The sequence below is a fragment of the Astatotilapia calliptera genome, chromosome 9, assembly GCF_900246225.1.
Source record: "Astatotilapia calliptera chromosome 9, fAstCal1.2, whole genome shotgun sequence".
NCBI lineage: Eukaryota > Metazoa > Chordata > Actinopteri > Cichliformes > Cichlidae > Astatotilapia > Astatotilapia calliptera.
Window position 1 is genome coordinate 12,953,311 of NC_039310.1, and position 24,460 is coordinate 12,977,770.

The 24,460-nt window shown below is 38.9% G+C and overlaps 1 protein-coding gene across 3 annotated transcripts in view; it reads left to right on the plus strand.

Annotated features, from left to right (window-relative positions):
• The window catches only part of ctnnd2a (catenin (cadherin-associated protein), delta 2a), a 255,788-nt gene that overhangs the window by 165,803 nt on the left and 65,525 nt on the right, over positions 1-24,460 (plus strand). For all 3 annotated transcript variants that reach the window (XM_026179361.1, XM_026179364.1, XM_026179362.1), the window contains exons 13-14: positions 12,320-12,452; positions 23,195-23,408. In XM_026179361.1, coding sequence (XP_026035146.1) covers positions 12,320-12,452; positions 23,195-23,408 — 347 coding nt within the window. The remainder of the gene's footprint in view (positions 1-12,319; positions 12,453-23,194; positions 23,409-24,460) is intronic.

A 24,460-nucleotide genomic window follows, 5' to 3' on the forward strand; every position in this document is an offset into this window, starting at 1 on the left:
TGCCCATAACCCCTTAAAAGTACCAGTGGGGCTGCTCAGTAACCACCGGAATGTGTGCAGCTGGATGCTTTTGCAAAAGCATCCATGCTCCATGAATCATCTCTTGTCAAATAAAGCAAAACATATTTGTTGATGACACATCACTGATAGTAGCCATTGTTAAGAACCCCCACAATAGTTATTTACTGGGAGGAAAAACTGTTCTATTTGCCCTATAAAAATAGGTGTTTGGCTATGCCATTATAATTTTTTTGTTTGTTTGTTTGTTTGTTTGTTTGTTTTCATTCAGGGAAATGCTCCTGTTCTCATCATAAACTTGCCTTCCTCGCTTTCGCTCTGCAGAGTCAGTTCTGTTTTTTTCACTAAGTTATGATAAAATAACACAGATTCATCCGAGGGCCTCCGACTGAATGCAGAAACTCATCTGTCATGCATCCATTACTCTCATCATCTCTCTCTCCATCACTCCATCACAGCTCTGCAGGTCTGATGGGCTGGGAGGTATAGACATCCATCCAGAACAAAGCACCAAGTGTTTTCTCCAGTTCTTTCAGTGTAAACACACAGTTGTTCTCCCTCCTGTTGTCCTTTGTGTCTATTAAAGTAGCAAATCACTTCTCTGTCCCTCTCCTTGTTCCTATCAATCTTTTCTCCTTCTTCTTTCCACTGCAGGGTAAAAAGTGATTCCTTAGACTCTACTTACCACGCTTACAATAGTTATATGCGCATGTTTGTGCTTCTGTGTGTGTGCATGCACTTTCATATTATAAACATTGGCTTTGCTATCAGACAGACAGATGCTCGATCATGACTCAAGTCCAATGCTAATCTTGGTAAAATGACGGCAATAAAAAGAAAGCACGGCGAATTAAGAAAAAGTTGCAAGGCACATCTTCATGAGTCATTTCACATGTTAGTGTTATCTTATCCCTCTTGAAGATGTGTGTGAGTATATTCTTGTGTTTTCATTACATCAATAAGTAACATGTGAATTCATGCGTGATAGTGTTTGCTTTTCCCAAGCGTACATTTTGTACCTTTTCTGTATCCCCCTGAATCACGTCACTGATTTTACAGTCTTGAAATGCCATTTGTCAAAAAAGCCTGAACCTTGCAGAATTGTATGTTTGTATATATGTCAGTCAATATTAGAAACAAATAAATGTAATCCAATCTATGTTCATTCTGTTGAAATAAATGCCATTGTAGGGTAAAGGACTATTTATTGGTTCACTTACTGTGTACCTTTAATACTTGTAACAGTAACCAATAATGACCAAGTGTTCAGTCAGTCCAAAAACAAGATGGAAAAAAAAAAAGAAAATCAACGAGAAGGCAATATTTTGGCAATTTCAAATACAGGTTTTTGCCTCATTGTTTTATGTCAAACAAGCTGTCAGAGCTGTCAAGCTAGGTCGTAATTTCACACCTATCCCATCATGGGTTTTGCTTTCATGCCAGCAATCGTTTTGCAAGGACGGGTGAACTTGCAGAAAATAAAAGTTTTCTCACCAAATTATACCATTTCAGCGGATTCAGTCATCTGCATCATTGAAATGTTGCTCACTGAATATCATGAAGAAAATAAACCCCATACCTCAGATGAATGAGAGAGGTGGAAAATAAAATATCACTGCTGTCATCTATATTCCTCTATGGAAGGAGTCACACTTTCTATAGTTTTTGTGCATGCTGCTGTGAAATCTCGTGTTTTTTCTCTTTTATTTTATTGTATCTCTATAGCACCTTTCTGTGTGTTTATAGAACACACGACACACTTTGTGTTCAGTTGACCCAGAGTGAATAAAGCATCCACTCTGCCATATTGTTTGACCCCAGATATGTTGGAGCTTCAGCTCGGTGATGTTTCTATTGCTCAGCTCTGTTCCTTATTTCTCTCTTGCCTCCATCCCCATTTTATTTGAAGTGGATGACTGCTTTTAGCCTCACTTAATCCGTTTTTTGTGTGTATGTGTGTGAGAGAGAGAAAGTGAAGTCTTAAGGAGTTGTGTTGCTTTATGGTGCACAAACATACTAGGAAAATGTCAAAAATCTTTAAATGCAGACTCAATTTTGAGACATATTTCCTTTTTATCATCATTTCAGACATTGGTTATATCAGTTTTAGATTCAGAGTTCACAATAGTGAAATCATGTTTGTCATTGTCTGAATTATTTATTTTATCAATGTTTTAAACCATTTTACTCATATTTTTTTCATTTATGTCTTCTACTCCTATCCTAATGCTATCATTTCCACAGTCAGCCTCATTATCTGCCCGCTCGCTCTGTTGCTTTTAAGCCGCTTTTTTTTTTTTTAGCAAATCCTGAAGTGATAGCACTCTGTGTTGCATTTTTGCTCCATTGAGATCTAATGAGAATAGCAGGTGGATAAACTAATCACTGGTTTATTAGTTTTTCTCTGCTGATTACACTCTTTCCCTCTCACACAAACACAAACAGGTTGCACACAAAACAGCACTGAAATATTAACATGCAAACACCCAAACTTATACAGTGCCCAAGGAGGATTTAGTCACCTTAGGGTGAACTGTAGGACAAGTAAAGAATTAACCAGTAATGCTGGGATAAGAGCTAAAATAAAATAAAATTTCACTTCTTTATATTTCTCATCAAATGATTTTTTTAAATAGTCCTGATCAATAGTTTTTCTTTGAACATTGGCTGCTTTTTCACTTATTTTAAGGCTAGTCCTCATATCTGAATATTTTCGGATGAACAAAAGCTCCAAAGCCGTGCGATGTCCTTCAAGAAGTCTAAACAACTATTCCTGAAGACTACTTAAAAGAAAATAAGAAATCTGGCAGACAAATAGTTCAGACTATACTGAATAATAAAGGTAGTTATACCAAATAAGACTTTCAAGCTTGTTAAAGTTGTACAAGCTTTGTTTTTTTTTTTTTTTTTATCAATTTCCATGCAAGTTTGCATTTGTTTCAATAAAGCTCTGCGCCTGTTTCCCATTTTCCAACCCAGCTTTCAGCATAGTTTTTGCATGTGACTATAATGATTGTGTGTAACTCAAAATTGTGCACAAACACTTCCGATATAGATAGAAGTCTGAAGCCACTGCAGCGCTTCAAATTTCCAATTTATATTTTATCATTCTCTAGGCTTTTAGTTCAGGTTTAACTTCCCCATCACAACCAACCCTCCCTATGATAGCAGAGAGTGTATTCAAAAACAGAGTGATAAGAGAAAGAAACATAAGATGTTTGAGTACTGAAGTAAATGTAGAGTGTGTTTGAAGGATGCACATGCTTGTGTGTTTCTGTAACTTAGAGAGAGTGCAGGGGGAAATTACAGACAGAAGAATTTGTTTGTGTGCGTGCATGTGTGTGTGCATGCGTGTGTGTACATCTGAGTGGATCTGCCAAGTCATCTCACTTGTTTAATGTCAGGGCAGGTCTCTGACCTCTACAGTAAGTGTCTGGTTGTGTAATGTGAATCTGGTAGTGGAAGAATGGATTTACACACCCACCTTTTTCTCTCTCACACACGCTTTCACAGAGCACAGTTGTGTATCATGACTTTAGAGGGCATTGCATTGAATCACATTCATATCCTGAAGACTTAGAGTAACTGTAACAATACCTAGTACCTGACTGACCTCACCCTACTGTGAATGTAACCTTAAACTGACTTTGAAATGCCCTCACCTTAAAATGTAATGATTTACATACTGTCAGCCCATTAATGTGACTGTGCAAACAACATTTTTATGTCTTACACACATGACAAAGATAGTTTCACAAGTAAATCAACACACATTTAAATGTTAATATTTTGTTTGACCTTATTGTGATAGCTACATGGCAAAATAATATTGGATAATTTGTGGCTGGTTAACACACATAGACATATGAACTGACACTGTGACACCTTCATTAGCGATAAGGTATGAAGGTACATTTGTTGGACATGGACACACACTCACACATCTGCACGGACGAGCATCCTCATTAGCATCATGGCAAAAAAAAAATAGTCCACCCATCCTGTTTGTTATTCAGTGGCAAGAGCATGATTGCAAATCAGGAGGCAATTTTTCCAGCAGACTCTTGTTCGTCCACCAGCTTAATCCTGTGCCTACACTTTGAATCTCTGAGTATTGTGGATGGGGATTTGATTGGTCAATTTTGTTCACTTTTGGTTGTATCATGGCAGAAGCTGGAGTGGCAGTTCTCAGTGTTATCAGACATAATTGCAGTGCAGTCTGTTGACAGTTGGTCACTGATATCAACCCTTTCATCAAGCTGTAAAAAAAACAGAGAAAAAGAAAAACAACAACACAGTCTAAAGAAGGCTCGGTTTACTCACCTTAAATCGGGGTACTCAAACTAATCACACAGAAACTTTAATCAGCTTTAATGGGGTTTAATGATGATGTTCAGAGCAGTACACTGACCTTTGAAGAGGTGGAAGTGAATAGATAATTTTTCTGTAGAGCTTGGTAAATTAGTACAAATGGTGAAGAATGATATTGCAAATCAGCCATTGGATGAAAAAACCCCCCGCTAAAAGTAAAAATCAGTGATCATTTTTCATACATTTATTTATGTAAACACACACACACAGATACACTTAACATAGCACTATGTTACAATAATATACTGTTTATTAATGATGAATGTAGTCACTCTTGTATCACCATGTTGACTGGCACCATACTAGCTTTTTGAAACAATTTGCGATGAGTGAAATGTGTGAATCTGATGGTGGAATAATAAATATAAATAATAACAATAATAATAATAGGGAAATAATAACAATATAACAAATCGTAGCTTACCGGTTATAAGGTAAACCTCATAATTGTTTACATGACCTTACTGTAAACATACCCTGCTTTATGTCCCCTTTGACTGTAATTAGAAGCATAATTTAAAAAAAACACCAGATTTTGCTAAATAAGACTTTAAATATCAACTGAGACCAGTGACTTGTTTTTGTTTGTTTGCTCATAACCAAAGCAGGCATACTCTGCTGACCATTAGAAAAAAACAGATTTAACATGCTTCGTTTGTTCTAATCGACTTCCATCTTTTACATACAGCCTGTTGTTAGATTGTATATCACAGTACAACAATATCGTTATCCAATTGGAAAAGTGTCATGAGGGTATCAGATTAAGGCTGACTCCTGGTTCGGATACAGTACAATACACAGCTCAATCTTAATGAGCGTGGTGCGATACAGTGTAATGGTCTAGGTCACCTCAGCACCTACTGGCCCATTTAATGAATGTTTGACTGAGAGTATGTTTCACTGGTCTATTGTTTGGCTGTGTAAACATCCAGTAATTGCACCCTGCAACAGGGGAATAGTACCACCGGGCTGAAAATTACCGATCAGCAAATGCGGGATAATGGCCGTGTGAACATGTGTGTATTTTTTCCTCTTTGTAGTTATGAGGAAGCGTATATTTGTGTATTCAAAGACACACAATCATGCATGTGCTATCTGCAAGTGTGCACACTTGTGTGGTTATGTCTTGCGTGCATTGATGTTTGCGTGCGTGTGAACGCTCTCCTTTGTTCACTTACAGTGTGTGTATAATACGCTGTGCACGTGCATGAGTGCACGCCCTTTTCTGGGCGTGTAAATAAATGAACACCTGTCTGTCAGCCTAATGCCCTATTCGATTATGCCTCCGATTCTGTGTGTTCAGCTAATTGCAAGGACTTGTGCTGGCGTTTGTGTTTTCCTTACCCTGGCAAATCGCTCTGTGGCCCTGCACACTAATGTTCCCCTTCAACAACCTCACCCATGCAAACTTCACAAACACATATCTGCAAGCACACAGTCTCTCCCAGTTGACATTTTCTACATTTTAATTTTCAAGTGGCCATACTTATCCAGATCAAATTACAAAAAGAGAGCAAAGTGTAAAAACACTCTTGTAATCTGCTCTAAAAAAAACGACTTATTTAACCATGCAGCAGAAACATTTATTGGACAGCGATACACTGAAAGAACAAAGAAAATAACCACCATTAACACCATCGTTCTTACTGTATCTGAATGCTCCTTGGATACAGTTCTTTTATATGAAGTATAGATGAAGCGCACCCGAAAATCGTTAAGGATTTTGATGACAATCTTGCTGTTCACCATACTTTAATTAATTACTGTAACATTACTTAGTCTCTACAGACTCTTAATCTTAATTTTTTGCTATTTTAGTTTCATAAAAAACTTACAAAATAAAGTTATATTTGTGATTTGTTAGTTTCAAACTATACATTCATCACTAGCTGTTTTCCCATCATTATTTGTTTCTCTGTTCCATGCAAGGTGAGCTGGTCTCACTCAGCAATGCTCATTCTTCTTACTTAATTCTTTGCTCGGTCCTATTCAACCTCCTGAGCCCCAGACTCCCAGCTGGAAGATGCCATAGAGAAAGCATATTGATTTTTCTTGTCATCTGATGGTTGCTGCATGAAACAAAGAAAGGAAAAAAACCTCCAGACAGAGAGAAGGAGAGCGATACACAGGTGTGGCGGTATGTGGAGACAAAGGGAAGGAAAGGAGCTCGAGAAAAACCACACGTAGCTCCAACTGTAGAGATGAGCTGGAGAAAAGTAGTAATCTTTTCATTCTTATGTCCATACTTATTATTATCTGCATTGGATTTTCCTGCTCGTATTCATGGTCTCCTATTTTGTGCTCCTATCTCCATTTCTTCCTGTCTTTGTATGGAATTAATGGCTCACTTTTCTGTTTTCATGAATAGAGGTGAAATGTGATTACGAGAGCCATTTCCATTTGCCCATCAGTAACCGCGGAGCAGAAGGCAAGAAGTAGGGGGATGGTGACACACTATAAGGTGTTTTTATTGTAGCTGACTCACGGCAGATTTTTTTGCTTCTGTTTATTTCTGCATTGGCTTCATTTTAGGCTCAGTCCATCTATCTCTATCCATTCATTTGTCAGCTCAGCTGTTATGGGCTTCAACCTTTCTCTTCCCCCACCTTTCATTGATCCCATTTGCTGGAGCTGTGGCTTTTGTTTGGTTCTTCCAGGTCTACACAGAGAATTTTTTAGCAGGCGAGAAGAATGTGGGCAAAACACATTATATTGCCTAGAGCCATTAAAGGCCAGGGGAGAACACAAACGTTCTGATTCTGTAGAAAGTGCTGTGGTTTTAAAAGGTCCATGTCAACTGCTCCTAAGGCCACGTGGTCTTTTACAGTATGTTTTTTTATTGATTTTTATTGGCTAACTAGAATAGGTGCATCCTAATGATCCTAATACGGGCATCTGATAGCGGGATAAAGCACAACATATGCTGTTTGAAAGTTCCTGTTTCTGTTGGACGAGGACAAGGGCATCCCGAAACTTTCCCACGTATTTCTAGCTTACCTCTCGATATAGGGACGTTTCCAGGGTGACTCTACGTAGAGTCACACTCATTACGAATCGGGCCATATGCTCAGCCCAAGAGTCAGCACAGGTGCGTGGCAATCACCGATCATGCTGCATGCTGCTGGGAATAAGGAACAAAAAATGTCAGAACAAAAAGTGACACTTGAGGTTTGTTCACATTCAATTAACTCGTTAATGTTAAACAAACAAACAGAAAACTGACTTAGAACATGAAGTAGGGCATGAACCTGACTGCGTGCCGTCTGAGCACCCTGGGAGAGCGTCTGAAGTCCACACTGTAGTAAAACAAAACCTGGTCAGTAAATGTAATCTGGACAACTTGATTTTTTGTTTGGCTGACACATTTTAGTTCAGTCATCTTAACTAGATCTAAATAAGCTGATGCAAGTATCTTGTAATATTATATAACTTGACCATGATGATTTAACCTACTGAGGTAAACATTATGTTGATATAAATATGTTTACAATACATACACCATAAATTATTGTCCCTGTTTATCAGTACCACCTTTTGCACATGAGGTGAATCTTCCTCCGTGGCTATGTACCAAAGAGAAACATAAATGTAACTTTGCAGCGTTCACATCAGCAGTGCTGGCTATTTTCTCTGGATAGCATCTTAATTAAGTTGCACTTAATTAAAGGAGCTGCCATTGAACTAAGAGCCACTGTTTGTGCATCTCTCACATGCAGCTTATTCGGGTATCTGTTTGTCTATCGAACTGCTGAAGTCTTTTTTTCTTTTTCTTTTTTATTTACCTTGGGTAGTACACTCTGTGCTGAGGAGCACTTTTTTTACACACACAGATTGATGCAAAATGCATAAAATAACACCTCTCTTAGTTCAGTTCTGGGGAAAATAATACTTACTCACACTTAAGTATCTACATTTTTTACCACTCTTTTAGGCTTTTGACAGCCATTGGCAGTCAACAGGAAAATATTAAAATGAAAAAGACAGGAAGAAGATAGTCTGGTCTACTAAAATGCTAAATAATTTGATCTTCAGTGTTGAAGAGAATATCATTTGCTCCCCAAACCAATAGCCAACCTTATTCAGGTCCTTCATAGTAACTGCTTTTTCTCTCTTCTCTCTCCTACACTACCCCTTCCCTCTGCCCTCCCTCTGTCTTAACACAGTGATGAAGATTGATGTTCAGGTCCTAATTAGCATCTGCTTTAGTATGCACACTGCCAGTTTGTCCATTCCTGACCCTCGAATCAGTTAACAGACATGACAGGGCTTGTCCAATCAGATTAAGGCCAGAGGGACAGACTTCCTGTGTGGAGCTGTCACTCTAGATGCACTGTGGGCACCGCTGATGGATGTGATCTGGACTAGGAGACCCAAATCATTTCAAAATTGTGTAAAACATCATGCATCATATTAGGTTGTGCAGACAGATGAATAAGATTAACTACAACACCACGACAGTGTGCTGTAAACGCCCTCAAATGGGATAGAAGTGGTAATAAATGAAAGTGACATGATGTGACAGCTTGTTGATCTTAAACCATAAACATTTTAGTCCTGGTTGAATTTGCAACACTTTTGAAAACAGGTGTCAGGCTCTGAATGTGTTTCAATATTGCAACCGTCAATTTGTGGATCTCTTTGCATTACTTAACTTCTCCAACTCATTTATTTCCCCTCATATAGCATCAGCCAATCAGTGTGAAATTCAACATTGTCAAGCATATTGTGTTATAGTGTGTGTGTGTGTGTGTGTGTGTGTGTGTGTGTGTGTGTGTGTGTGTGTGTGTGTGTGTGTGTGTGTGTGTGTGTGTGTGTGAATACTGTCTATCAATGGCCATGATGGGATTTCAGACTGAAGTTCAACTGTCTCATGAGACCTAGACATGAAAAGAGAGAGAGATGAAGAGAGGTTTAAAAAAAAGAAAGAAATCCTTTGATAGTCCTTGTATTTTCATGTGTTGTACTCTTCTATCACACTTTGCCTCCCTCAAATGTATGTGCGTGTGTGTGTGTGTGCATGTTCGTGTATGTGTGTGTGCATCAAAGCCCTACCATCACACAGCAGTCTTTTCCTTTGTCCCAGTTATATCACTCTGTCTCTGCCTCCGCCCTTCCTTCCCTTGCCACCTGCCTTTTTCACAGTCATGTCATACTGCTCTCCTGCCATACCTAGTGATTCCATTGAAAATATTTCACTGCAACACACCCCCGCATGCCTCAAGAAATGGCAAAGTAACCTCTCTAACCAGGAACATGAAACTCTGTGCTGCAGCAGTGACACCTAATTTATTCCCCTACCCACTGGTGTGTCATATCAAAAACACACAGCCTGGGTATAAAAGAGCAAAGTCCACAAATTGTTCTGTGTGGCATTTATTACCACACAAAGCAAAAAAATAATAAAAATGTAACATAAAGAATATGGCACATAAGTGGCAACATATCGTGGTGCAGATTCCTTAAAAGCTGTGTGGGTATTTAATGTGGCTTTTGCAGTTATGTTGGTACCGCGTCTTTGATCCGTTTTTACTTTTCCAGGCTGCTGTTTCCATCCTGCTGTTTCACATCATTGGCACATTGCCTTGTGGTGCATCTACCAGGGCTATGGCTCTCATTAGCACCTGTGTTGACATGACTGGCATCTCATCTGTTGTTTTCCTCTTTCTCCATCTTTTTTCTTTTTTCCTATTTTTCCTTTCCTGTCAGCTTCCTCTCGCTTGTTGTACTCAAAGTTGCCCCCAAATGCTCAGTGTTTCCCCCCCTAACTTTCACTCCTTATCCTCCCTCGCGGTTTCGCTTCTCTATCCTTCTCCCTTCTGCTCTGTTCCTCTCACTGTCTCTCCCTACCAGGGGTTTTTAATTAATGGTCGAGCCATGATGCTTATCTTATCAGCAGATCACTCTGCTTTCTATTAACTACACTGACAGAACTGGGAGGCTGTAGGGGGATGGATGACACACACTCTCATACACATACAGTGACATAGCATATAGTCAGATACATATATATGGCGTCAGTACACAGAAGTATAGACACAAAAGAATATATATGCACCTGCCATTACACTCATGCACACAAACAGACATGGAAGCAACAAGGGCCTCATAAACACACATCATGATGCTATCTTAATCTTGCCACACACCCTTACACACATAAACAAACTGCCCTGATGGTATCTCACTGTGTGATTTAAGGAACGTTGTTTGGGGGTCTCTCCTCCTAAATCCCCTAAATGCCTTGGGAATCCCTCCCTCTTCCTCCTTCTCTCTATCTGTCCTCTACCTCCCTCCTTCAGTCCTGCTTTCCAGCTGAATGAACACTTATCATTCGGCAGATAAACAGCCGTCCATGCTGGAGCTTGCTTTATCTTTGAGAGCCATGTTTACTCCCTGTGAATGCTCTGCTTTCCACAGATGTTTCATAGAGTGCATTCACTTGATCCGACAGAGATGAGCGCTGTGTCGAGGCTTCATTTTCTGCAGCAAAAACTATGGATGCACACACAATCTTCTACCCTATCAGGTTTAACTCCCCAGGCAGGTCAATTGTCCCATATTTACCACATTTTCATGTTTGGGTCGGCTGAGCTAGGAGGCACAATAAATCAGCAGTTTGCACGATAGCTTGATGGGGATTACGGTGACACACAGTTTGCCACAGAACAGTAAGCATGAAGCCAGAAACAACAAAATCAATCCTCAAACATCATGATCGATGGGAGCCGCAAAATTTCAACATAGGTTTTCGTCAGATCGCATTGAGAGTTGGCAGTTTTCTGAAAGCACAGAGAGAAAGAAGCAACAGAGAAACAGTTTACAAAGTGATTATTGGAGAAAACATTACGGTGGATTGAGGCGGCACATGCTTGTGCACGAGTGTAGACATATCCAGTCGCCCACACTTTCAGGCACACTCATAATTTCCTCATTTGGGGGGCCATAGCAAAACAATTATCAGAGGGGGATAATACAATAAAGGAGACCATTTCCTGTGTATTACCGAGGGACAAAACATTTATTTCACTTTGTCTAGTGTGTTCATGAGAGTATAAACTTCCAGTGGTGGAAAGTATAGGAAATAACTGAAACTGCAGACAGCAAGCAGGCAGCAGAAATGCTGTCCTGTGCAGTTAGCAACACTTTTTGATTCCTTTTATAAGCTTTCTAAAAATTTCTCTGCATGCATCGCTTCATGCTTCTGCCGAAATCCTCTTTATTTGTATTAACTCGTATTTTGTCGCATCCATACAAATGTACAAATAAGCTGTTGCCCTTCAGCTTGACCTTCAAAATGATAATCCCTAGCATCTTCACATTTGCTGGTTACCTCTCAAAAAATTGTCACACATGGTTGCTATGACAATGCTCCAAATCATCCATCTGAAATAACTCAAAAGGTTTCAAAGATTTACTGTTATTCTAAGGAAATCCAGCTTGTCTTTTATTATGCTAAAATGCTAATACCATTTGTGGTTGATTTTGATCCATTTATTAAAGTTTTCATGATTGCCACGTGCTTAGCTTTGTGGCCTTATCTTTACTTTCTCTCATTTCCTGCACTTGTGTTGGATGAAAATGACGATATTTCAGCAAATTAGGCATTCAGCAGGTGATCTGTGTCATTTTTGTTCCACTGTGTTGCTTAGTTTCTAAAGCCTTCTCCCATTAGAAGTGAGTTTTCTTGTACTGAAAACAGAGCAGAGTGGATTTTGACATTTAAATCTCTCTTTCATTCATGCTCTGCCTTTGGATCCATCTGACTTTCTCTTTATATCCCGCATTAACGTTGACATGCATGGTTGAATATCTGTGGCTGAAAAAAAGTCTCTGATTTTATTGAACTACTTTTAGGTAATATTTTCATTTCAGTGAGAAACTTTGTTAACCTGCTGAAGGAATAAAAGTGTCTCTGTATGTCATTCTGCAGAGAGTTTGGGTGGAGAGATCCAGAGTTGCCAGAGGTGATCCAGATGTTACAGCACCAGTTCCCATCGGTGCAGTCCAATGCTGCAGCCTACCTACAGCATCTCTGTTTTGGAGACAACAAGATCAAAGCTGAGGTTTGTGTATACGTGTGCGTACATGTATGTCCTTGTCTGTGTCTATCAGTGTGTTGCGCAGGTTTAGTATCATGTGAGAATTTGATTAAAATCAGTGTTGCAAAGAAGGGAATGATTGTAACTTTTATAATGAAAGCCATCAAAATATGTGTTTGAAAAAACAGGTGAATAATTTGTGACTAGAAGATGCTGTCAAACCTATTCAGAGGAATGCTTTTGAGAAATAATGCAATAGCTAACCAGTTTCACACTGATGTTCTGCTTGATAAAGCTTGCCACAATCACCATTCTTAAGATGTGCATTCTACTGACTTGTATTTATTGAGGTAATGAAGCTCAATTAGTCCCGAAGCAGCAGGTTTGCCTCTCAAAACTAATTTTGCGGTGAAGCCCCTTTGAAACACTCTAATAAACCCTTTAATAAAGCTAGTGGCAATCTAAAACAGTGGCATTGGCACATGCAGATGCATTCAAATCTGCATCTCTTCCTTCAACAGACACAAATTCACACACCCCTCCACAGTCTACAGTACCTCTGAATCAATTTACAAGTACACGCAGTTGAGAACATTGACATTTTTTTTCTATATGAAATTAATTTCAGTGGAAGCAGTCAATAGCTGCAACTGCAGCCTAATGAAAAGTGATCCCATATAACTGTAATGCTCATTCATGCACAGATGTAAAGTGATGTGTGTCAGCACAATGTGTGCACATATGCAAATAGACATAACACAATACAAAACAGAAAAATTAATATTAACCTTCTGCAAATCAAAGGCAATTAAACATGTAAACATGCACGCGGCTAATTTTCATTCACATCGACCCACTTACCCACCCACACAAAGACACACGCAGGGATACAGAAATGCAATCACACTTCCATACAAAAACATCACACTTGATTCCTCTCCCTTCCCCTCACCCATGCAGCTCTGAAAGAAACCTAAGTGCTCGTGTCTTTTATAATGGATCCAATTATGCCTGAATAGAGGTGTCCAACAATGGTGAAAAAACATTGCGTTGACAGCGAAATCTTTGGCCTGGCTTCATCAAGTCTGTTTCATTGTCATGCTTTGGGTCCCAGGCGTGGCTAAACACTGTTTACACAAAAAGAGAATTCAGCCTGTACTTTGGATCACATCAAACAAAAACACACTTATATTCTCTGCAAACACGAGATACATTTCCACTTTTCCACATGTGCACAATGCACATGACAGCAATGCAGTGTGTGAAATATGATGCAATAAGAAACACAGTGAGATGTGCCTTAAGCTGTATTTCTTAAATAGTCTTTAATGAAAAACAAAGTTGATTGACGATCACTAAGCCAGATATGGGACATTAATTTGGTTAAAGATCCATTTGCTATATTGAAGCCAAATAGTGTAGTGTTTTTGTACACATACACACATGCACACACACACACACACACAAACACACACGCATGTACACACGCACACACATATAGATATAGATAGAAAGACAGAGATATAGATAGATATAATATGATATCATGCAGGACTATGGATGAGTAGATGACCGGCATCCACACTGATCGAGAAACACCTGGTAGCTCAATGTTATAACATCAGTAGAGGACAGCTAGCTACCATTAAAGCTGGAGATCCAGAGTCTACAGTACAATGGGAAGAATAGTGAGCTGTATGAACATAATAAGCCAACTCTGATAGAAGAGAGCAGTGTAACTGAACCTGATAATACCTGCAGTAACAGAGGAAACTACTGATTGTGGCCAGACTCAAGTTAGCCACCAAACCAAGGGCACAACTCCCCCAGTTCACTGACAAAGTCCTATCAGAGGAGATTATTGCAGATGTGACCACTGCTCTGCTCACCATCCACACTACTCGTATCACAGAGCTATTAGATACCCCTGCCTCAGTAATCCTAGAAGGACTTGGGTATATGATCAAGAATGCGTGTAGAGAAATCAGAAAAGCTCAAAGGATATTAGTTGGTTAAGTGAAGTGTAGAAAGGCATCATGAGAAAAGTATAAGATGAGGCTCTGGAAACTGCCAAACGAATGTTACAGCTCTGGCTGAAGAGATACCACCAGAGACGCAGGAGGAAAAATATGAGTGGCCTTTTTCAAGGATGCTACCAGGATGTACTCTTAGTTGCAAGAGAATAATAGGAAAGACTAGGATAACAACTAGGACAGACCTACCAGAGCTGAAGATGTTCTCCCAGAAGAATATCTGGGAGAAAAAGGTGCACATAACACCAGCACCTAGAGCAAGAGCCAGTCAGCATCACAAAGGCAGACGTTCCTCAATGAGTTGTTGTTGGAGGAATGAAGAGCTGGACGGCACCAGGACTTAGCACGATCTACACCTGGTGGATGAAAAAGAAGAACACCACTCCATAAACGCGTGGCAGTACAAATTGAAGTAGTGGGACTACTAACAGCAGGTACTCATCTGGACTGGAATTATAGCAACACACACGAATCACATGAGGCACATGAGTTAATACATGAGCACAGCCTAGGGCGTAGTAGGGCATTGTAAATTACACCAAAGCACCAGCTCCTGGATAACACAGCACTACACTAGGACTGTAAGACCAGATAGACCAGCCTCAGCTTTGACTACAAGAAAGACTACAGCTCAATGCCACACACATAGAGACTGGAATGTTTGGCACCGTACAAAGCTAATAGCACACTAATAATGTTAGTCAGGAACTGGGACTGTGGGAGACCACTGGAGACCAAGTCCAAGGGAATTGCATAAGTCACTATCAAGAGGTGATGCACTGCCCCTACTCTTCATCACCCTCTCATGATCCACAACACGTAAAATCACTATATTAGTTTGTTTGGGGTTTTTTTGGTCAGCTGTCCTTTAAAGGTCCGCTTTTTCTAACATTTGACCACTTTAAGACATGCTACTTGTAATGTGTGTTGCCATTATGTGTATTTCAAGTTTCGATCCAAATCGTTTTTTAAACCATACCTTTGTACCTCTGGGTTTGAGCTTGATTTCAGTAAACTACACCCATATTGATACAGACCTGAATGAGACTCTGTTAATTACTTAAGTACAGCCAAAATCTCAGTACAGTTTTTGTTTGTAACTTACGTGAATGCAAATTTTGTCAGATAACACTGAAATTGCAGGAATCGAGATTTCAGTTCAGAGTAACTGCTTGGTAAATATGTTGAGTATGTTAATTTTTTTCCCCTGTATGTTCTGTTGTCTGACAACAGGGACATGACAATATGTACATGCAAAGACTGTTTGGAGTTAAAGATGTTTGTTTATAGTGAATTCGGTTGTAATAAAATATAAGACGAGCGTAGAGAGTCAGAGAGAAGCAAACGGTTAAGTCTTAAAGTTTCTAAGTTCATAGTTAGCTTTTAGCATTACATTTTTTCCAGAGCTGATTACATTAGTGCCTTTAAAGAATAGCAAGATTGTATTAGTATTTCATCAAGTTTTTAGTTCAGGAGAACATAAAAGTATTAGTTTGGTTAGTTCAAGGTTTTTTTCCGCATCACCATACAGCCATTATTTGATATTTTACCAGAGCCATTACGTTTGTTGCATTCAACCTACCAGACTCCACTTACAAACACACACACAGACACAAAGTTTACCTTGGAGAAACTGGGATTTGCTGGGTGCCTCTGGTGTTTAACATATTAGTCTGATTCAAAAATAACGTGTTAAAATACCAGTCACACACACAAAATAAACTCATGAGGCAGAAAGCGGTCCTCTGCCAGCTAAAATTACCTTTTAGAGTTCAGTGGCTTTAACCAGAACAACAGTCGTCCTTGTCAAAGAAGCTCTGTGAGCTTTAAAAATGCTTTAAATACAAACTAATTGGGAATTTTGTTGTTGTTGTTACGAGATGTTTTGCTGCTGAACCTCCAGAGCAGTATTTTCAACATCCATATTAGCAGCATACTATGGTATGGTCGGGTAACTATGGACAACTTTTAGCTCAACTCATATTGGTTACATAATGTTTTACATAGAAACAGAGGAAAATTCTTACTTCCTCCAGGTTTTCATAACTCATATTTTTTTTCCTTTCATCTCATAATATTATAAAAACTAATTTTCATGATAAATCAATTCATTTCAATCAAAGGTAAATATAAAATAAATGATCATAACTGTCACTGCTTCATAATTACTATTAGTATCATTATGATTAGCTTGGATGTTTAATAACATTTTCTTTTGTTGTCAGTTATGTATCTTTTCTCATCTTCAGAGTTGTAAGAAAGTGACTTTTTTCTTTCATTTTAAACAAGCGAGAGTTTAAAATGTCTGTATGACTATCTTTGCTTTATTACAAAGGCTTCCAAACACATGAAGTGGCATTAAATTGTCAATTGTATTCTCTCCTGCTTATCAGCAGACAAAAAGAAAAATGTGTTATTAACGCTTTGAAGCAAAGACAAAGACCAGCAGGGGCGCACGTTGATTAGCATTACTTCAATCCAGTTACACACATGGGCTTTTTTTATGACCCGGTCTGTGCCTAAGATAAGAGATAAGATAAGATAGAACTTTATTAATCCCTCGGGTGGGTTCCTCTGGGAAATTCGACTTCCAAAAAGCACAGCAACGACCGAAGTTACAGTTACAGAATTGTTATATATATATATATATATATATATATATATATATATATATATATATATATATATATATATATATATATATGTACACACACACACACATATATAAATACAGAGACAAATATAAATAAAATATACAAAGGGGATAAATAGAATAAATAGGAATAAAAAATAAAAATACAAGTGAATTGCACATTTCAAGTATTGAGTCTATTGCACTGTTGACTATTTACAAAAAGTATTGCACAAGGTATTGCACAGTGAGGTGAAGAGGCACTACAGCTTAGTTGTTCCCCCCTCCTTTGTCCTCCTGTTTCCCCTCCCTCTCCCCTCCAGAGAGGAGTTAAACAGTTTGATGGCGTGTGGGACAAAGGAGTTTTTAAGTCTGTTAGTTCTTGTCTTGGGGACAAGCAACCTGTCACTGAACAGACTCTTCTGATTGTTTATGGCCGTGTGCAGAGGATGCCCAGCATTGTTGCCTGTATTTCAAAAGAGAGGTGAGGTTTCATTTGATGGAGTTTTGTCCATGACAGTCCCTTCTTCTCTTTAACCACAGGAAACATAATGGCACTACTAACTTCCTGGATTTTTGTCCACATCATTTGTTCATTTTGACTTCTCCAATCACCCAGCAGGGAAGTAGACAGGTCTATATCAGGATGAGTGCGTTGCATGATTACAAGTGTAATTTTATGTGTCGGTGAATTCAAATTAACAATCAGAAGAAACGTTTATTTGCAGAGTAGTGCCAGGATTTTAGTGCAAGGGGAAAATTCCTGTCTTTTTTTCTTTTTTTTTTTGTATTTCGCCTTTACTTCACATTTCCTGTCATAAATTTTTTTAGCTCACATGTACGTCACATTTTCATAGGAACTCACCCAATTACGTTAGCAATATTACATGTATGTCACATGGATGGATTTGTGTTTGTTTGTAGGATTATCTGATACCAGAATATCCTGACAGGAGTAGTAGGATATAAATTTCGTTAACAATTAAGGTCACGGTTTTGTTTGTTTTCAATGTTGAAGGTTAGATTGTGTAACAAAGACACAGTTTATACATTCTATTTTCTGCTTCTCAAATTTGGCAGACTACTAAAGGACAATGAGCTGTGAATGTTTTAGCGAGTCACTTTTTTTTTTGTGCTCCCTAATTTACTTCAAAGCTCTGTATTGATTTTCTTTTTCCAGAAATTATACTGGCTATTAAATTCAAAAAGTTGAAATCACAGCTTTTTATAACTGTCTATTCATTTTATATTGTCTAATCTGTGTGTGTCACTCCAAAATCACTACTGGCATTTAGGAAATTAAAAGCTTCTCTAACAAAATAATAACTACTTAATTTTGTATTGTTGTAGCAGGTGATTTAAGACATTACTCGACAGCACTAAGATTTCTTCTTTTTGGCTATAGTGAAAAGGAACCTTGTGATTTTTTTTGTCATTTGAAATATTATTGCATTAAGTTGTGATTTCCTGCCTCACTTTATATACATATAAAGTTTTAGAAGCATTGTTTTAGAAAGATAATGTACAGGAAGTCCTGCATTGTAGTATTTACTTGGTTCTTGAGACATACAGTGACATGTATGTGAAAGTAAATGCTTTTTGCAGCTATTTGGTATGACTCTGGATTAAGAGGCTTATATTCTCGTATTTTCAGTCACAGTGAGCAGCTGAATACAGCCACAGTATGGTTCCTATTCATTGCTAAAGACATAATCTGTAGCAGCAAATACAAGTGGAAAGATAGAAACAGAAACCAGAAAAAAATAAGTTTTTAGAAAGAAAGAAGAAAAATATTGGCGAAAAAAACAAGAAAATATTTCCCTATGATATCTTGGAACTGGTACATAAGATGACACAATGTTTTGTTTCTTGGTCGATGACATTTATATGTGCTTGTGTACAAATGTTTCAACACAGGTATGAGTGGACATTTTAGATTAGATGTGTCAGTGTGAGCATGTTTTAATTTACAGTTATATGCATGGATATTTTTCTTTTTCCTACACAAATACTGCGAGCAGGAAAGAGAAGTCAGATATAGAGAAAGTGAAAGAGAGAGAGAGAGGCTGTGTTTCGTGTGTGTCTGTGTTTGATAAGGTAGATGGAGGTCTGGCTGCAGCCTAGACTGCAGAGGCAGCTTGCCAAATTCATCTTCAGCATCATTTATAGCATCTTTAGACACATACACAGTACAAATGCTGTATCATCCACACACATAACTAAATTCACACCTACAACCAGTTATATGCTGTATATTTCCCACAGAGTGAATTAAAACAGAACCATTGACATGGCAGCTAATAGATTTCCTTTGGGTATGCAAAACACAGGCTCACAGTCTCAACCTGAGCTTTAGTTACATCAGTAATTCATTTTGGGTTGCAGCCATATCAATATCCATTTATCCAACAAGCGGCTTGATGGGGGACGAATGTGACCCCTGACTCTTTGTCATTTCTCAGCCTCAAAAGAATCAGGCTTTAGATTTTTAGGCCGTGAACTCTACAAATGCTGTAAATATCTGTTCAGTAGACATGAATGCGGAAGATGAGAAATGCAGCAAATGATTCTTAATGATGCTGCAGAAGTAGTATATGTTTCTGTCCCTCTTCACAGCGTATTTTCCACTTAGCTTTTCCCCCTTATGTACATTTAGGTTAATAAGTTGGTTTTAAATCAAACTGTATGTACGTGTAGTTAAAGTGCAGACTTTCAGCTTTACTTCAAGGGATTTAGCAAGAACCTATGGATATCACTAAACGCTGTGTTTCCTCCTTTGAGATACTCTGCCACTGCCAAGCCTTTACTGCAGCTACCTTCAAATACTGCTTGTACAGATTCAGTGGGTTCAGTTCAGGCACTGATCATTGAAGGCTACTGCATGTCTTTGCCTTAAGAAACTCTTGTGTTGCTTTTGGAGCATCTTTTTGGCCATTATCTATTAGATGTTTTCTGGCATAGTTTAATGCATTTCTGTTACTGACTATAACGAGTTGTTATCTGTTAACATTCATAAAGGCATCTTTTGAGCCAACTTTAAAGACTTTGAGAGTCTTTGAAAACATCCTTGACTTGGTTAGAGGTTGTGAAGGATTTTTCTTAACCAAGGAAAGAATTCTGCAATCAACCACTGTATTTGCCATCTGTGGACTTCCAAGCCTGTTGATGTTGTTGAACTGGCTGGTGCATTCCTTTTGAAAATGGTTGCAGTTCCTATACAGTTAATCGAATACTTTTATTAAAACCGTTGAAGTAAAGCTGAAAGACGCTTTAATCACATTTTGATTTTCTAACCTAACTGTAAGTGTTGCAAAAGTACCAGCAACATACTTTAATTAAAAACATTTTACTCTATAATTCACTCTAATTTTTAAACAACCTAATTAATAACACATACATTGCTGCTGTGAGGAATAGTGTTTGCTCTGTTTTCTCTGTTAGCTACCTCGTCATACAACAAAGCCTCCAGTATATTTGTTACAGTACATTTTCACAGCTGTGAATTTTTATGCTGATAACTCTATGAGAATTAGCTGTGTCCCTGCCTCAGAACAATATTAGGTAGCCATAGGTTAATGGTTTATTTGGCCCAGTTTAAAATTCTCAAGAGGGAAATGTTAGCCCTGGGCCAAAAACTCAATTAACCAAAGGTTGGAAGGCTCTAAATTGCAGTTAGCCCTAGGCTAAGTGTCAAGTGAAGACAACACAACCCCTTGTATGTGTGTGTATGCTTGCCTCTGTGTGTGAATACATAAACGGTTAAAAGGTGTGACACATCTCCTCTCTGTCTGCACACTCACATGCACCCTGTCTGGAGCTAGTGGTTAATGCTGAAGTTCCATATGTGGTTAGTCATAAACGCTTGTTAAGCTTCACGTGACACCGTCTCAGGTGCGTGGCACCCATGTATCCCACTGCCGGCTTTCATGCTGGCAGCATCTCTGATTCTCACAATCTCAGCTGTCACCACTGCTAACTGTTACCACGGCAAAACTGTCGCTATGGGTTACCAATAGCCGTGTCCACCGCAGAAGAGCGTGAGACAAAGACAAATCAATCAGCGCTTCTAATCTTCTTTACATGAGGAGCAGGCACAGAGGTATTGCCAAGCCTTGTATGTAGCTCAGAGGCAATACAAAGTGGAATAACAGATTAAGTGTGACATAAACACAAACAGGGAGAGGTGCACGAATTAGCATGGGGAAGGAAAAGGGGAACAGGAGGAGGGGAAGAAGAGCAGAGGTGGGGACTAGAGGGCGTAAGAGGGGCAGCAAATCAGGTTGAGGAAATTGTATGGCCAATCTAGCAAGGTTATTTTGCCATTCACTGCCTTCCTTAATCCATTTTAATTGAATAGATAAGCAAAGTCATTTTGCTCGATAAACTCCTGCTGTGTCATGAAACACCCACATCCTCTTTGCCCTCCATTTCTCATGCTTTCTCTTTCTTGTGTCACCCTCACTCTCGCTTTCTCTCTTCTTATGTGCATCTTTATTATCATTGGTTATTGCTTGCGCTTGTGTGCACACCTATTTTTGACTTAATCACGCTAAAAGTATGAGTGCGAGTGTGCGAGAGCCAAAAAATGAAACAAAAAAAAGCCTTGGAAGTCCATTCACGTCTTATTGCTCGTCTGCGTAGTAAAATCCATCCATCTGGTGCTTCACATTGAAGCAGGCATTACTAATGAAGTATTTTCTATATTTAATGTCCCATGTTTAGAGGGGAGCGTGCTGAAAAATATTAAAGGGTTTCAAAAAGTCTGAATATGCATCTAACTGTGAAAAACTGGAGTTATCTGGTTGAGTAAGTCTGTCAGTTGCAGTGCTCAAGAGATTAAATAAAAGTGGAGGCATGAGGGACACACTCTCTCTCTCTCTCTCTCTCTCGTTTTCTCTCTCTCTGTCTCACACACTAGTTGCTCCATCCTTGTTTCGACTAGTCTCCTGGAGATCTCAGCAGCCTGTTTCTAGTGATTAGCGCAACACCCCTGTCGACTGGACCAAACACAGGCTGATTTAAGCTCTTTGGCCCCCTAAGGCTGATGAAGATCCCTGCAGTGGAGAAGTGATGTGGGAGGTTTAAAAACCACCAGCATAGGGAGAGAGCAATATGTGTCGCGCCATGGGGGGGAGGCATTATGTGTAACGCCAGAGTGCCCTCATTGTGATCCCTACTGGGCTAACAGTCCTGACTGCCTCGCCCTCTCACAGAATCGAGATATAATCATAAATCTAAACTGATTGACTTTGTTTATTTCTCAAACTGTGGCTAAGCATGTTTCTCTTTATGTGTATTTACAAGGCAAAAATAGTAGCAGACACAAGGCAAGTAGTGTAGCTGGGTACAGATTTGCTGTGCAGTTAGGTGAGTCGTCATGTACAGTTTAAAGAAGTGTTCAATTAATTTAATTTTTCCCTGCTATGCCTGCCTTTTGGTGGCTGAAATACACATTTAAAATAAATCAAGGTAACAGATGCATGGTTTTGGAATGTGTGTGTTACACGCCTTCTTAAAAAGGATAAACAACCACTAGTCACTGAATCTGTGGAGGCTGCCATGATTGCCTTTCATCTTTTAGTCATTAAGATAAAAATTTAACGTTAGTTTTCCAATTCATAAGTGAACTGTTCATGCATATCAATTATCATATGCAAAAAAAAAATGTGATAAAAGGAAACAAAAACCTAAGAAGGGAGGACAACCACACAGAAAAAGTGCCGGGTAACGTGCAGATTCTATAACATACAGGCACACACAAGCAAGCTTATTCTTCCCTAATGAGTGTAATTAAGTGTCATTTTTTGTTAAAGCCCAGTCATTAGTATATTTAATTAGCCCACATTGTGCTGTTAATCTGATTGGCAGGACTGACAGACACTGGAGGCTGTATACACACATGCGCACACAAACACACATTATACACACTGTGTACGAAGTAGCTACTTGCATAGATAAATAACCAGCCATCAGGAGTACAAGATATTAAAATTTCAGCATTGAAAAAAATATTCTCTACAATACTTCTTGCTGCTGATTTTTATTAATATATATTATTCATTTACGACAGATTTGATTGATTCGATTTCTTTGATACTCAGATCCGTAGACAGGGAGGCATCCAGCTGCTCGTTGATCTACTGGACCACAGGATGAGTGAGGTCCATCGCAGCGCCTGCGGAGCCTTGAGAAACCTGGTGTATGGCAAGGCCAATGATGAGAACAAAGTAACCCTGAAGAACTGCGGGGGGATTCCTGCCTTGGTCCGCCTGCTGAGGAAGACCGGAGATGTGGAAATCAGAGAGCTAGTCACAGGTACGCTGTCTGTGACAATTTTTTACTTCAGCTCCTAGCATGTACAGTATATCAGTTATTTTCCAGCATGGCTCTGTTTATGGCCTCGGGAGAGATTTTAATGGAATATGTTTGTGTGTGTGTGTGTGCAATTCCCATGTTTATGTGAATGTGTGGATAGAATTTGATATGTGAGGATGCAAGGATCTTTCAAGCTGCTCTACATACCACACACCTACACTAAAGCTGCTTTAGGAAAGAATCTTTCAGCCAGCAAAAGGAAAAAAATTAAACTTTCTTTCTGTCTTTTCTTGGTATTGATATTGTATGTGTCTTTCATTCGTTCGTCTAATTGTGGTTTTACTTCTTATTTAGTGACTTAAGTGGTCTCGGTTGGCCATGACAGCGCCTGCAACCGTTTTGGCTTAGTGAATGTAGTTCTTCATACAGTCAAGTTTTAGTGAATTAGTGTTTGTCAGAAAACTTTACTATTCACCAAACCAAGGCTGTTCATCTTCTTTACTTGCACAACTATTTCACATTCCACTTGAATGATAACATTCAGTCACAGTTGTCCTCAGCAGCCATGACTTGTATGACTCTTGCAAAGAATGCCAACAATCTTTGTGAATGTTATTTATTCTTAGGAGTGTTTTGTCAAGCGTCCCTTTTGACATATTTTATTAAGACGTGTAAGATGTAATGCAGTGCATGTTTATGGGGGGGGGGGGGGGGGGGGGGGGGGGGTGTTATTATTTTTTGTTTGCATTAATTGTTATTGCATGTCTGCAATGATAAAAAGGTGAATAGGCCCACCTTGCATTCAAATTCTTGCTTAAAGTGGAATTTAAAGCCCCACACTTGTAGCAGGAATCAATCTTGTTTTAACCTTGAGGGAATGAACACTACAAACTAGCTGGTGTAGTTGAAACACACATTGCAGCAGTGCATACACCCACACGCACAAACTTAATAACGTGCAGGCATACAAGCGTTCATGCAAATACACATTCAAATATGTTTAGGCAAAAAATGTATAGATTAAATTTAAACACCTACATAAGGTGTTAGAT